At 40.9% G+C, this 16,998-nt stretch overlaps 1 protein-coding gene across 1 annotated transcript in view; it reads left to right on the top strand.

Annotated features, from left to right (window-relative positions):
- The window catches only part of igsf9bb (immunoglobulin superfamily, member 9Bb), a 669,303-nt gene that overhangs the window by 501,475 nt on the left and 150,830 nt on the right, over positions 1-16,998 (top strand). The window contains exon 6 of the mRNA XM_060846739.1: positions 9,274-9,415. Within this exon, the coding sequence (XP_060702722.1) occupies positions 9,274-9,415 (142 nt within the window). The remainder of the gene's footprint in view (positions 1-9,273; positions 9,416-16,998) is intronic.

Here is a 16,998-nt window from a genome sequence, read left to right as displayed (position 1 = left end):
GCCTTTTTTTTTGAATTTGGAACAATGGAAGCAGCCTGGGATGGACAGGTCTCACAGACTAGGATTCCTAGATTTGTTTGTTTAGATTTTAGGTTTAGCTTAAAGCAGAAGCTATTGGGGTCTCTAAGATTTGAAAGCTTCTGTGAATGTCTCCTTGATGCTTCTCTCTCTGAATGTTCTATTGATTCTTTTACCTCCTGGAATGGTGAACCTCATGTGAGAATCTGTTTCTAAATTTACCTATTTTGCCAAAGTCTGTGTTTATGGGATGTTACTATATTGGAACAGTTAATTAGTAATAGTTACTCTATATCTATTATTCTGTTAAGTTTTCCAATAGAATTAAGCTTTTTTTCCTAAATTTCACTTTGGTTGTATTTTAACTACAGTGTTTAAACAAATTGTGTTTTGCTTAACGTCAAGTAGTTTGACCAGTTGCATTGCATGAGGAACAGACACTTTACATTTGCCTTTAAAATAAAAAAAAGTTAATGTCTAGACTACCTTTTGAGGGGGTCAGATCTGGTCCATAACAAGAAAAAAACAGCAGTTACAGCTTCCAGAGATAATGCTACATCCTCCAGATGGAATAACTGTCAAGAGTAAACAGATGCTACAAGTAACACTGTAACACAAAGTAAGTAAGAATTGAAAATATGCAATTAATACACAACCAATTCGTTTTCACTTTTGAGTCTGCAGTCATGTATTGGTCTCAATATCCTGAAGGTAACAGATGGAGTAAACTCCATGAGATCAAATGGTCCAGAAGCAAACTGTTACCATCCATCTGGTCAGGGGTAAACAAGTAGAAGATTTCATTGGGATCCCTGGCAGTTCCCAAAAGGAAGAAAGAACCTATGATGTTACCTACATTGAGATAAGAGAATTGTTTCACGCTGTCAGCACGAAGGAATTTTGTGAACTAAATGCAATTAGAACCTGCTCAAGAAACACAGCAGTTCCGAGGACATCTATGGAGAAAAGTCTGTTATCCTGCCCACTAGGCAATAGATGAGCTACAAATAGAGGTAGAGCTCTATGGTCACACCCATATTTGTTGAACAACCTGTGACAGGAGGCATAGCAATGTGGCTCCATCTATTGGGCAATGGAGGAGTTGCATAAGAGGTAACTCCCATTGCCTCGCCCAGTGATTAATTGAGAACATCTGAAGGAAACTAGGATTTTGTGGTTGCACCTACTGAGTAATGGGTGAGTGGTGAAAGGAGGTGGTGCTTTGCAGATTCATCAGATAGCTAATGGAGGACCTGTGAAAGTAGGCAGGGCACTGTGTTCCTGCCAACTGAACTGAAAAAGTAGGCATAGCTCCTTCTACTGAGCTGTTAAATGTGTCATTTCTCCATGTTTGGGACTTTGAGAGTGATGGAAATATTTTCCATTCCTATTATCACTGAAGATTTTCAGTTGACAAAAATCACGAAAGTTTTCCAGAAGAGACAGCCCCTAAGAATAAGGATGAGCAATACAACCCACTTGAATTAATCGGTGAATCGTCACCTGAAGTTGATCAGAAAATAGAACAGCCCACCAAAAAACATGGTACAGCAGATTTAACTTTGTTGCCAGATGATGAGCTGACACAAGTTCAAGATCAACCTGTGGTCTTTCAAAGAAGGATTATCAATGCCTGTGACAGAGATAATGATAAAAAAACTGCATTCTTCTAGTACCACAATTGAGGATGTGAAACTGACCAGTTAACCAGGAAGACATCCAGAAAGATTGAATTCAGGTGTCCAACCCACTAAGCAAGTAAAAGTGAAGTGCTTACATAATTCAAAACAGATGTTTCAAGACAAAGTGAAACTGAAGATTTGTTGAACAAAATGGAAATGAGCTACATGTGGTTCCATAATGATACAGACCAACAAGCATAGACTCTGGACGCTGCCAAGAAGAAGAAACTGCCTGATCTGAAAATACAGGAAACTGCAAAGAAAGAAGCACTTGTTTCGACAGTGCAACTGCCTTTCATAAGACCATAAGAAATAGGAACAGGAGGGGGCAGTTCAGACCCTCAAGCCTGCCCTACACTTCAGTAGGATTGTGGTTATCCAATATTCCTCATGTCCACTTTAGTGCATTTTCCCTGTACGTTTGATTCACCACCTGATCAACAACCCATCTATCTCAGCCTTAAATGTACACAAGTTGATGTTGGTCTTGTGCCTGATGTTGGGCATATGCCCAAAATGTTCATTCTCCTGCTCCTCAGATGCTGCTTGGTTTGCGGTGCTTTTCCAGCACCACACTCTCAACTCTGATCTCCAGCATTTGCAGTCCTCACTTGGTCCTCCTTAAATGTACACAAGGTTGCTGACCCCACAGCTGTCTGCTGCAATGAGTTCCAAAGACTCTCAAATCTCTGAGAGAAAAAAGCTTCCTCATCTCAGTCTTAAATTGGCACCCTTATTCTGAGACTATGCCTACTGGTTCATGAGGGGAAACATGCTCTCAACGTTGACCCTGTCAAGCCCCTTAAGAATCCTATATGTCTCAATGAGATCACTACTCATTCAGTGAGTAGAGTCCTGACCTGTTTAGCCTTTGCTAAACAGGTCAGTACTCCAGATACAACCTCACTAGCACCTTATATATTTTCAGGAAGATTTCTCTTCCCTTATACTCCAACTCTCTTGAACTAAGGGCTAGCATAACATTAGCCTTCCTGATTACTTCATGCAACATATTGAGGAGTATCTTGGTGAAACTGATGGACATTCATGAGATTAAAGGTCTTCCAAAGGATGTTATGAGGTAGTTATTTGACTTAGCAGAGAGGAAGTCCTCTATGAGATGAATTTAGAAGATTACAAAGTTCACCAGAGAAAGTAATGGATCAACTACCAGATTCAGCAAGAAGAAAATCCTCTCTGAAGGACGTGCTAGAGATAAAAGATCCTTTAGTGGAGAAATAATCCATAAACAATCAGATTCAGGGTCAACAACCCACAGGCCAAAGGTCTACAAGTCTTCCTTTTCCAAAAAGGATATGTTCTAGAAGAAGGTTGTGCAGGATATTGGTGAGGCCTCTTCTGAAACATTGTGTCCAGTTCTCGTTGCGCAGTTATAGGGAGAATATTACTAAGCCTCAGAGAATCCAGAGGAGATTTACCAGGATGTTGCCGGATATGGAAAGTTTAAGTTATAAAGAAAAGTTGGATAGGCTGAGACTTTTTTTTGGCTGGAGTGTAGGGGGTTGAAAGGTGACCTTATAGTGTTCATAAAAATAAAAAGGGGTACATATAGGATTAATGGGAGGAGTCTGTTCCCCAGGATGGCAAATTTCAAGACTAAGGGCATATTTTTAAGATAAGAGGAGAGAGATTTATAAAAGACATGTGGGACAAATTGATTACTCAGAGAGTGATTTGCATGTGGAATGAACTTTCTGAGGAACTGGTGGATTTGGACACAGTTACAGCATTTAGAACACACTTGGATAAGTACATGCATAGGAGAAAGTGAGGACTGCAGATGCTGGAGATCAGAGCTGAAAATGTGTTGCTGGAAAAGCGCAGCAGGTCAGGCAGCATCCAAGGAGCAGGAGAGTCGACGTTTCGGGCATGAGCCCTTCTTCAGGAATGAGGAAAGTGTGTCCAGCAGGCTAAGATAAAAGGTAGGGAGGTGGGACTTGGGAGAGGGACGTTGGAAATGCGATAGGTGGAAAGAGATCAAGGTGAGAGTTATAGGCCGGAGTGGGGGTGGGGGCAGAGAGGTCAGGAAGAAGATTGCAGGTTAGGAAGGTGGTGCTGAGTTCGAGGGTTAGGACTGAGACAAGGTGGGGGGAGGGGAAATGAGGAAACTGGAGAAATCTGAGTTCATCCCTTGTGGTTGGAGGGTTCCTAGGCAGAAGATGAGACACTCTTCCTCCAGCTGTCATTTTGCTTTGGTCTGGCGATGGAGGAGTCCAAGGACCTGCATGTCCTTGGTGGAGTGGGAGGGGGAGTTGAAGTGTTGAGCCACGGGGTGGTTGGGTTGGTTGGTCTCTGTTGCTGGAGGCATTGGATTTGTCGTAGGTACTGGCTGTCCTGGTTGGGTCCAAATTTTGTTGGTCTGAACGAAGTCCGGAGTCCGTGTGGGATTAGTCGGTTCTGTAGACAGGTGCTGAGGAAGGAGATGCGGCTGTAGTAGCGAGTCTGTTTGAGAACATGGCTGGAGCTTCTCAGCAGAGGAGATGACCTGGGGTGTCTGTTGCTGGAGGCTTCAGATTTGTTGTAGGTACTGGTTGTCCTGGTTGGGTCCAAATTTTGTTGGTCTGAACGTAGTCCGGAGTCCGGGTGGGGTCAGTCGGTTCCGTAGACAGGTGCTGAGGAAGGAAATTGACCAACCAACCCAACCACCCCGTGGCTCAACACTTCAACTCCCCTTCCCACTCCACCAAGGACATGCAGATCCTTGGACTCCTCCATCGCCAGACCATAGCAACACGATGGCTAGAGGAAGAGTGCCTCATCTTCCGCCTAGGAACCCTCCAACCACAAGGGATGAACCTAGATTTCTCCAGTTTCCTAATTTCCCCTCTGCCCGCCTTGTCTCAGTCAAATCCCTCGAACTCAACACGCCTTCCTAACCTGCAATCTTCTTCCTGACCTCTCCGCCCCCACACCCACTCCAGCCTATCACCCTCACCTTGACCTCCTTCCACCTATTGCATTTCCAGCGCCCCTCCCCCTAGTCGCTCCTTCCTACCTTTTATCTTAGCCTGCTGGACACACTTTCCTCATTCCTGAAGAAGGGCTCATGGTGAAACGTCGCCTCTCCTGCTCCTTGGATGCTGCCTGAACTGCTGCGCTTTTCCAGCAACACATTTTCAGCTAAGTACCTGAATAGAAAAGGTTTGAAGGGATTTGGGCCAAGAGCAGGCAGGTGGTGGTAGTTTAATTTAGTATTATGTTTGGCATAGACTGTTTGGATCACAGGGTCTGTTTCCATGCGATGTGACTATAAGAGTGAAACCTCCAGACTGCTTCAACTTACGAAGTTAAACATCACACAACACCAGTTTATAGTCCAACAGCTTTAATTGGAAGCACACTAGCTTTCGGAGCTAGTGTGTTTCCAATTAAACCTGTTGGACTATAACCTGGTGTTGTGCGATTTTTAAATTTGTACACCCCAGTCCAACGCTGGCCTCTACAAATCATGTCAACTTACGAAGACAGAGACATGGTGGGGAGTGGGCGTGGGTGGGTGGTGGGAGAGGGATTCCGTTAAATGTAAAAGTAATAAAGAGAGGACAACCATTGGCAGCACTCTATCCCAACCATTTCCTGTTCATGATTAGTTTCACAAGTATTCAACTCAACCCTCAACTTTGGACCCAGTGCTGAAAACACGACCATTGAGCTGACATCATGGATAGAGTATTCTTCAAATTATGACATCCCTTACCCTATCTTAGTACCAGATCTCGATCAACATTGAAATATTTCTTGTCCCTGATAAAATGTCTTCATGGTAAAACAGATTGAAATATATCAAAATTTTCTGAAGATTCTCTGAAAATTATCCCTTTTTAATGAATGTGTGAATCTGCATTTTGTTGACTAAATAATTCTTGAAAAGCAGATGAGTGGATGAATATAATGGCTCATGTTTCTATTCTTTATTTGCCCTCCTTCATAGTGAGGGATGATGCTTAACTTTCCCACCACAAATACACAACAAACAAAATAATACAAAAACATCCAATTTTCACATGGTTTCTGGTATTTGTGATAGAACACATGGCTTTCAAATAGACTCAGTAGGAACAAAGAAAGGCTTACATTTACAATAAGCTTTTCATGAATTCAAAGCAATCATGCAGGCAGTGAAGTATTTTTGAAGTGTGGTATTCGCTGTAATATAGAAAACAAGGCTGTCTGTTTACATATAGAAACTGGGATAACTCCATAGAATCCAGTATCCTGACCCCAAGTCACTTTTTATTTAAATGTGCATCATACTTGACACTGGCCCATCTTCCTCAGAACCAGCTCTCAGAGTCAACACTCTGCACTCCTGTTTCTATCTGTCAGTCAGGCCTCCTGATTGGACCAGGGAACTCATATTACACGAGGTCCAGCTGGCTGACCTCGTTTCAATCACTATGCAAACTAAATGGTTGGATTGTCAGGGAGTTGGGTTAGCCAGGAAACTGGGAGAACTCTGCTGTTCTTTGAATAGGAACTTTTACATTTTCTGAAGAAAGAAAGTTAAAGCCTCATAGAAACAAAACAGTGCCACAGGCAGAGCAGCACTTGCTCAGTGCTGCACCAGGAGTTGAGGCTTAATTTTTGCCTACTAAAGTCTCTGGCATAAGCCTTGAACACATATTCCTCTGACCCAAGATGAGAATATCATCACTGATTGTTGGCAGTAAGATTCAAAGGAAGCCTGTGCAAACAAGGGATTCTGATAAGAGGAACACAGGGCTCATGGGTTACTTGCTATTCCTGCATTAGTTAGTGACCTATCAATATGATAGACCTGACAACTCATCAGCCTGACAACAGACATCCATTGTCACTTACGTAAGAGAAGGCAGTGGGGTATCCTAAGGGATCTAAGTGGAGGCTTTAATAAAATGGTCTTCATTTTACTGCTGAGAGGTCATCAATTCATTTTGTTCTCTAATGGAACTGTCTGGTTCTTATCCATGAGAACTATGTCAGTAAATAGAACCCAGTGTCACATATTACTACAACTTCTGGATTCACTTGTTCTGAAAGCTGTTGCTAGAAAGGATAAATTTATGACTAGTCATGAGCCTGCGTGTTATTTACTGAGGAAAGGATTTATCTTTAACAGTGTGAGTGGGAGGAATGAATGAGCTACTGTTGGGATCTTGAGTTGAACAGATTTTGAAGTTTTATGAAAACACACAGATCACTAACACACTCACAAATATACACTTACTTACAAAGACATACAGGTGCATGCATGCAAACATATCTGCACAGTCACACACACACACACACACACACACACACACACACACACACACACACACACACACACTCTCTCTCACACTCATGGAATACAATCATGGAATATGTATTAAAGTGTACACGTCCTCAGACTGTTATCCATGAGCAGTAGCATTGTGGAGCTGAATTCCATTAGCATTCTAGAACTTTAGAAATCTGACCTCTGATACAAATCCTGTGATTAACTGAAATGGAATAAGGGTTGGATGATACCTGCCGAGGAGGGAAATTGGCAATTGAAAATACTTTAACGACATTGATCACCCCTATTTTATCTTGCTTCAAGGTTTTTTTTTCTGAATGGTTGCATTTTCTAGGCCTTAGGAAGCTGAGTGGTTGGAGATATCTTATGTGATCACTAATGAATGTAATACATAACTGATGATTGAAGGGCAGGTTTTGGTATGCTGTAAGTTTTGTCATTTTCTGGCAATTACCTTCGATTAAAAAAAATGTTTGTGTGGAGAGCCTGTATTCAACAAATACAGCAAAGAGAAAACTGTGTTAATTTTAACACCATCCCTCCTCCTCCACCCAAACATACAAATAGGCTGGATTTGAGTTAGAAGAGCACAGAACATTACAGCGCAGTACATGTCATTAGGCCCTTGATGTTGCACCGGTTTGTGGAACCATTCTGATGCCTACCTATCCTACACTATTCCATTTTCATCCATATGTTTATCCAATGACCATTTAAATGCCCTTTAAGTTGGCAAGTGTACACTGTTGCACGCCTCTACTACTTTGCGAGTAAAGAAATTACCTCTGACATCTGTCCTATATCTAGCATCCCTCAATTTAAAGCTATGTCCCCTCATGCTAACCATCACCATCCAAGGAAAAAAGGCTCTCACAGCTCTCATAGTCCACCATGTTTACCCTCTGATTATCTAACATGTCTCAATTAAGTGCCCTCTTCGCTCTAATGAAAACATCCTAAAGTCCGTCATAAGACCTTCCCTTCATACCAGGCAATATCCCAGGAAATCTCCTCTGAACTTTTTCCAAAGCTTCCACATCCTTCCTATATTGTGGTGACCAGAACTGTATGCAATATTCCAAGTGCAGCCACACCAGAGTTTTGTACAGCTGCAGCATGACCTCATAGCTCTGAAACTGTATCCCTTTACAAATAAAAGCTAACACACCGTATGCTTCTTAACAGCCCTATCAATCTGGGTGGCAACTTTCAGGGATGTAAATGGATACGAGATCTTTCTGCTCATCTACACGACCAAGAATCTTACCATTAGCCCTGTACTCTGCATTCCTGTTGCTCCTTCCAATGTGAATCACTCACACTTTTGTGAAATGTTAAGGTTTTTAAAGCATTTTGAACCCACTGTTAGAGGAAGTTGGAGTACAAACAATCCATTCTCATGGGAAGTACCCACTACTAAAATATTTGGAAGGAGATCGCATGCCTAAATTTTACCTACGTTCCAGCTTTCACACAGCAGTTGCAGGGAGAAAAGAATGGAGGCATCGGACAAGTAAGTGCTTTTCTAGCACTGCTTCTGGGTCAGGAAGAACAGGTATGTTTTATTCCTTGGATAGGTCCTCTTAACTGATCAGACTATACTTCACCTGCGATTTGACATTCACGCCACCTCATCTTTCCTGGCCTGCGATCTCCTCCCTGGTGAAAGTAACGTCTGGCTCCTGTACAGACAGAAGATTTTAGATTTATCTCCAAAGTGGTGATCTCCAATCTTTAAGAGTCTTTCTCCATGTGCACTTTGAATTGGAGTAAGTCCTAGCCAAAGCAAATAGGTTCTCTGTGAGACAAATCACTCTTTTCAGTATAATCTGTGATGGCAAGGAAATTCAATCCACTTGAGGGAGATGCTGCAATGCCTATCTGTCTAATGGGTATTGATGCATGTTTTGAATGTAGTTGTAGTGTGAATTGTCAGATTGTCCAGTAAAAGCACACAGTTTCAATGTAATGAATCTCTATATACCAGCTCTGAGTCTAATCCATTATCATGAAAAGGGCAAGTTAAGGGCAGGATTGGGTTTCTTTTGTCAATTGAACTTCCCCTCATATGGGCTATTTATTACCCACTATATGGCTTCAAAAGTATCACACTGGTCTGCAATTCAAGAATGTAAAAATGCCATTTGAAGCACTTAAAATCCTCAACAATTGTGGTTTTACAGCTTTCTGGAATCTTCTGTTCCAGTTGTTTGTTGCTCTGTTCTTTTGTCCTGGCATTTGTCCAATTGTATCTGGAATTACTAACCAATTGATCTTTCTGTTGTCTCCTAGGGCCACCCTTCATCATCTCTCCGCCTGAAAATATCACAGTAAATATATCCCAAGATGCTCTCTTCACCTGTCAGGCAGAAGCTTATCCTGGCAACTTGACGTACACTTGGTTCTGGGAGGAAGAGAACGTCTTCTTCAAAAAGTAAAGTCAAAATTTCCTTATGTGTTAATTCGCATCTGTGTTCCAGCCAGGTGACTTTCTTGCATAGCTCCTAATCTATTGGCAAACACGAGAATCCCTTTTATTGCATCATTTTATTTCAGTAAGCTATCTTTCTTCATTTATTTTTAGGTACAAATATTTTATTTCCTTTGATTTTTTTTTCCTCTCTTCCTTTCCAGACTGGACTGACCTGTCCAGTTTGCATGGTGAGAGCCACTGCAGTGTGTCAGCCATTTTGATATCATTTGTGACCACATGTCCACAGACTTGTTTGTCTTGTGACGTATCAAAAACCAGCCTGATCCAGCCCTCAAACAGCATATACGTACACCCACTTTGCAGAGGGCTTTTTGGAGAGCCCAAGAACCCAGGATTAACTTTCTTGCATTGAGACTTCCTGTTTGTACTTTATGAACTCTTCATTAATATGGAACTTGATATCAATGTAACTATGCACGGTTTAGCCTAGAGTGCAATCAGCGACATGAGCCATAAATCCATCACTGGTTCTTTTGATTAGTTAATTTGAACTGCACTCCCACCCTAATATAGATACTCACTAATTGAGAGCGTAGATCTGTGCTTTTTGACCTCCCTGGCATAAACTTAAAACTGGGATTCTCTTAGTGAGCATTACAAACACAAAGGAAAGTTTCCTCTTGTGTGCAAGTGTACAAGGCCAGCTCACAACCTAAGAAAAGTGTTGCAAATTGATGAACTTCTTTCCTGCAGCTAAGGATTGAATCAATCTATTTAGCTTTCACTGGGAATTTCTGCTTCTGCATTTATCCATTCACTTCTTGAGTGAGGCATTACTGACTGTCAAATACAGAAGTGAAAAGGCTGTTTTTCTAGATCTCTGGCTGGTTCTGACCCACAAACAAAAAGACGTGCATTAACAACACTGCTCAATGCTCGAACATCAACAAGTGGACGCAAAATGACACCAACCACATCTCAGTGACTGGAAAATTTGATTATGTTTATGTGCATATTCTGTACCTGTTACACATCTTGCTGATTATAAACTGCTGGCAGCCTTTTTTCACAAACTTTGCATTAATTAGTTCAATCATTGTTTTAGAAAACCAGCACAAAATATCAAAAAGGATAGCAAAAGCTTCCAAAGATATATGAAAGGGAAAAGAGTCGCTAATATGACTTGGTCCCTTGGAAGTTGAAACCAGAGAGTTAATAGTGGGGAACACTAAGATGGCAGAGATGCTGTATTAATACTTTGCCTCAGTTTTCATGGTGGAAGACAATAGGCGATCAGAGGCAATAGATAAGGTAGAACTTAGAATAATCAACATTGATAAGGAAAAGCTACAAAGCAAACTATCAGGATTGAGGACAGACAAGTCCCTCAGGCCTCATGACTTAATCCTAGGATTTTCAAGGAAGTGGTAACAGAGATACTAGATCCATTGGATACAGTATTCCAAAATTCACTAGACACATGAAATGTTCCAGTAATCAGAAATGTTTTTATTCAAAAAGGGAGGGAGGCACAAATTGGGAAATTCAGAGTCAGCATGGTTTTATGAAGGATAAATAATGTTTGGCTAATTTGCCAGGGTTCTTCGAAAATGTAACAAGCAGGGTGGATAATGGAGATGCTATAGATGTAACTTATCTAGACTTCTGTAAGGCATTTGATAACGTGCTGCACAAAAGGTTAATTCACAAGGTTGAATTGAAAGGGATTCGGGGTCATTTTTTTGGCTGATGGACAGAATTCATAGAATTGGGATAAATGTTTCTATTTCCTTGGTGGCAAGATGTAACTAGTGGGGTACCACAGAGCTCAGTCCTTGGCTCCCATTTATTTACAAACTACATTAATTTCTTGGATACAGGCATGGAAGGCTCTATGGCCAAATTTGAGGATGACACAAATATAGGCGGGGTGTAAATTGCAATAAGGAAATAAAAACCTTACAAATGGATATAGATAGGTTAGGAGAGTGGGTCAAAATGAGGCAGATTGAGTTTCATGAGGATTACTGCAAGGTCATGCACGTGGGTCAAAAAAAATTTGAAGGCGACCTATTATCTCAGTGCGGAAAGACTTTGGGATGCTCTGGTTCAGAGCGATCTAGGTATACTTGTTCATGTGACACAGAAAACTAGCAGGTACAGCAGATAATAAAAAAAGTGAATCAAATGTTGGCTTTGATTTATAAAGAAGTAGAATATAAACGTAAGGAAATCCTGTTGCAACTGTATAAGGTGTTGCTGAGACCACACCTGGAGTACTGTGCACAGTTTTGGTCCGCTTATTTGAGGAAAGAGGTAGTGACATTGAAAGCAATTCAAAGTGGGGGGGGGAGGGGTTCACTAGATTGATCCCAGAGATGAGGGATTGAAGAGAGATTGAACAGTTTAGACCTATACTCTCTGGAACTTAGAAGAATGAGGGGAGATCAAATTGAGGTGTTCAAGATGATAAAAGATAGGGATGAAATAGACGTGGAGCAGATGCTTCCTCTTCTGGGGCATTCTAGGATGAGAGGTCAGAGCCTGAGAATAGGGAAGTAGCCAATTTAAAACAGAGTTGAGAAGAAACTACTTCTCCCAAAGGGTTGTGAATCTGTGGAATTTACTACCCCAAAGTGCGGTGGACACTGAGACAGTGAGTAAACTTAAAGAGGAGTTAGACATTTTTAATTGGTAATGGGTTGAAGGGAAATGGAGAAAAGACAGGAAAAAGGGGGTGAGGAGCATATCAGCCATGATTGAATGGTGGACTAGACCTGATGGGTCAAATGGCCTAATTTTCTCCTATATCTTATGAACAAATGAACTTATGAACTTTATGTTGTGTGATGTTCATGCATCATAAAGAATGGGTGTCAGTACCAGTGGGATTTGAGAACACAGGTCTGATAGAAAACCTGCACATGGAGTGGAAGTTGGACATAAAGGAATTATTTAATTTTTTTTAATGTGTAGAGTGGAGGAAAAGGCCATCTGGCTTGAGCAATATTCCCATCCTTGAACCATGCTCTGCATTTTTATATTCTTGAGGGGGCAATTAATTGCAATAAAACTGCCAGCTTTCACCAGATAACATTCTGATGGTGAAATCCAGTCCCTTTTTGTGGCTTCTTGATTACCTTGCTGGTCTGTACAAAATGTATTAATCACACAATTTACAAACTGTATTTATATATACAATGATATATATATAAATATATACACACAAATCATGTTTCCTACTCAATTCTGCTCTCTAATTTAGATCTATTGATCAGACCTATACCATCTCCTCTGTATCCTGTTCTGGTCTGAACTTCACTGTGTCAATTTGAATTGAATGTGTGCCAACTCACTAAAGTTTGATTGCAGAGTAGGCTGGGTGAGGGCCATGATATCATAAAAGAACATGAACCAGTGCTGACCTCTGAACCACTTCAAGGCAAGAGTACTTTTTGATAATGTACCAGTCATGAAACATGGACATTCTGCCACCTCATGGTTGTATTCAGGGAGTGCATTGATGAAGGTTTTCTTTTACAGCTGCCAACACTGACCACTGAGATTAAGCTTTTAAAAGAGTTTCTGTAATTACAGTGGAAGGCACTTACTAAGTGGCATTAATGGATTCAAGTTATGAAGAAATAATCTCCATTGGTCCCTTTGAATCGAAACACTAATGTGTAATTTTTTTCTTAGTTTCTGTGCATGAGATGATAGTACAATTATTACAAACTTGTGCTATGATTCTTTTTATATAGCAGCGATTGTACTTAATTTTGCAGGACAAATGAGAGGCAAATTAGGAACTGATATGTTTAAATTGGTATATAGACACCAGTTTCTTGCATATTTACAGGAAAGTATTTGTATCTTTACACCAATTTTTTATCACCATTTTTGTCTGTTGGTTGCTAAATTATCTGTATATTCTTAATTTCAGGAGAACTGAATTCAGAACAACAATAAGTGGGCAGAGTTAAAACTGTGGTGCTGGAAAAGCGCAGCAGGTCAGGCACCATCTGAGGAGCTGGAAAACCAACGTTTCGTGCAAAAGCCCTTCATCATCCTCATTCCTGATGAAGGGATTTTGCCCAAAACATCCATTACCCTGGTCCTCAGTTGCTGCCTGACTTGCTGTGCTTTTCCAGCATCACACTCTCGACTTTGATCTCCAGCATCTGTAGTCCTTCACTTTCTCCCAGTAACAGTGGGCCGGCTACTTGAGACTGATGCTCCAGGTTCTGTCTAACTTCCTCCTGCTGCGTGGACCTCTGAGCTCCATATGGAACTGAAGGTCAATGTGTTCACAGGCCAATTACATAGAAACATAGAACATAAGAACAAGAGTAGGCCATTCGGCCCTTCAAGCCTGCTTCACTATTCAATATGATCAAGGCTGATTATCTAACTCAATACCCTGTTCCTGCTTTCTCTCCATATTCTTTGATACTGTTAGCTCTAAGATATACATCTATCTTGTTAAAACATCAACTGCTTTAACCTCAGCCACTTCCTGTAGCAGAAAATTCCACAGGCTCACCTCTCTCTGGGTGAAAAAATGTCTCCTCATCTGGTGCCCACTGGTTCTGGGCTCCCCAGTCATCAAGAACATTCTTCCTGCATCTACCCTTTGTAATCCTGTTAGAATTTTATAGATGTTTATGAGATTCTCCCTCATTCTTCTCAACTCAGTATGAAAATGTCCTCTCTGCCAATCCAGTCTCTCCCTGTATGGCAGCCCTGTCATCCCAGTAATCAGTCGGGAAATTTCCTTTGCACTCTTTCCACAGACAGAACATCTTTCCTCAAATAAGGAAACCAAAGCTGCACACAATACTCCAGGTGTTGTCTTATCAATTCCCCATACGATTACAGCAAGACATCCCTGCTCCTGTACTTGAATCCTCTCTCTATGAAGACCAACATATCATTTGCCTTCTTCAGTGCCTGCTGCAGTTGCATGATTATTTCCTGTTAGTTTTCTCAATACCATTTCTCTACTAATACCAATTTCATTGAATTCCTCTTTCCCTTATGAAGAATATTATTGGTCTGTCATCTTTTTGTTTATTATTATAAATTGCCCTGTCTCTGACTGTAGGGCTCTGACTGTACGTTCCTCTTCTCTTCACATATCTATAGAAGTTTTTACAATTGGTTTGTATATTCCCTGCAAGCTTAATCTCGGGCTTTAGTTTCCCCTCTTAATCAGTCTCTATGTCTTCCTTTGATGGAATCTAAACTGTTTCCAATTCTCATGTCTTTTGCATTTTTAACAGATTTGCATGACTCTTCCTTAGTTTTAAAACTATCTCCCTAACTTCTCTTGTTAGCCATGATATGATCATGTTTTCTGTTTTATTTTTATGCCTGACTGTGATGTATAACTTTTGAAGTTCGTCCATTTAATTGCTTGTCATTGTCTATGTGCTGTTATCCCTTAAAGTAACAATCCCTAATTTATCATAGGAAGCCCTTGCCCCATGCCATCATAATTTCCTTTAATTTAGTTCAGGATCCTAGCCTCAGAAATGACTACATCACTCTCCATCTTAATGAAGAATTCTATCCTGTTGTGGTCACTGTTCCCTGTGGGCCCATACAACTAGATGGTCAGTTATTCTTGCTTCATTACACAATACTTAGTCAAAAATGGCCTTTCTTTCATTCGCTCCTCAATATACTGATTCACAAAACTATCCTGTATATTCCACATGTACAGACCCCCTGAACAGCTGTGTGGCCACACAGCTTAGAGTGATGCTGCTTGATTCGTGCCTGTTTTACTGAGTGCTAAAATCCAGGAGGAGAGAAAGAACAGTGATGAGTAGGACAAGCTGAGGGTCAAGACAAAACTACAATGCAGATAAAGCAGATTTGAGGCAAAAAAAAAGAAAAATGGAAAGTAGGTGAAATTTGACTTGAAAGTGGAAAAGAAAAGGTTTGATTCTGTTGAAAGATTTTGCACTGAACTGAAATGCCTTCTCTGCTGCTGATGGAGTTGGTGTTCATTTCTCTAGGATATCTGATACCCTTTGAGTGAAGATCAATCCTGAGATCATCTTTGAATGGCCTAGCTTTCAATTTCAGGTTGTATGCCTAGTTCTGAGATTTCTGCTCCCCACCAGAGGAACTATTTTCTCTCTGCCTACTATATCAACTCCTTAAACATCTTTGATGCTTCAATTGGATCTCCCAATAATCTTCTTTGTTTCATGAGTCCAAGTCTTGGAATGGAATTTGAAAACTCACATCATAACTGGGGCAAAAGAGCCAGAAATTGAGCTTGTGCTCCAAATTCAGTTGTTGGTCAAGGGGTAACCAAGCACTGAGGAGCAATTTAATAAGCAAACAGTAGCTTGCTTGAACTTGCAGTTGTGTTTGAAAGTAGATTTGTGCAGAGAGTGGTGAGGGTCATGGTACTTGGGACCATTTTGAGGGCAATCCATGATTTTGCAGATGGCCCTTCAAGGCCCTGAGGAGGCTGTCCTGGACCGGAAAGCTACATTTTTCCCTCCATCCAAAAGAAGAGCTACAGTAAGTGAGACTGAGCACGCCTGATGAGAAACCTTTCGATTTTGCATGTGAACAACTGAGTTTAAATCTCCTGTTTTATATACCTTTAACATGCTGCTGTCATGAACACTGTTGGCTCCTCGCAGTGTTCCTGTCAGCTTTACACAAATATGGCTTTGACCCTCCACGTTCCTTCCTCATGCTCGTCTTCTGAAAACTTCTAACTTTTGCTATTCAGATTCCCAAGAAGCTTCACTACAAGTTCATCAAGTAATTAATTGAATGTGTGCAAATTGTTGCCACTCACCATGTGGCTATCTTTTGTAAATGTCATCTCATTACTGAAGTATTGGGAATCTGTGATGTCTTTTGTATGCATGAGTTTACTGAGCCAATTCCCACAGGCAATTGAGCATTCAGCAGCTAGGGAACGGCAAAGAAGTGTTGGCTTTTCCAGCGATGCATCCTGAAAAACATTTTTGTTTAATTTAAAGAGTTCGAACATAATGCTAGGGAAGGTTCCAGTTGGAATTGAAGAATTAATGTGTCATCTTCTTGAAACTCAATGAGCTAAAATAGAAAAATGCAGAAAACCTGCATTCTCATGTTCCCAAGTCAAGAGTATTTAAGTGAGATCTTTTAAAATTTCCTTTATTTTTAGCAGTTGTATTTTGTAAAGATACTTCTGTTTTTAAGGTGGTGACAAACTGGGTTTAAAAATATTGGAATTCCCTCCTTAACAGCATTATGGATCTACCTATAGCACGTGGACTGTAGTGGTGCAAGATGGCAGCCCAACACCACATTCTCAAAGACAACTAGGGATGAGCTATAAATGCTGGCCTGCCAGTGACACCCATATCCCACAAATGATTAAAAAAAATGACAGCCTTCAGCTGGGTTACAACAGAAAGAAATGTCTTCTCTGTCATCTAATCTTAACTCGCAGATGAATGCATGGAATTCCTGCAGTGCAGAAAGGGACTTTTCAGCCCCTTGAGTCTGTAGCAAGCCTCCAAAGAGCATCCCACCCAAACCCATCACAACCCTGGAACCCCACATTT

Source organism: Hemiscyllium ocellatum, chromosome 29 (genome assembly GCF_020745735.1).
Source record: "Hemiscyllium ocellatum isolate sHemOce1 chromosome 29, sHemOce1.pat.X.cur, whole genome shotgun sequence".
NCBI lineage: Eukaryota > Metazoa > Chordata > Chondrichthyes > Orectolobiformes > Hemiscylliidae > Hemiscyllium > Hemiscyllium ocellatum.
The sequence above is the reverse complement of the archived record's forward strand: the minus strand, read 5'-3'. Positions and strand labels throughout refer to the sequence as shown.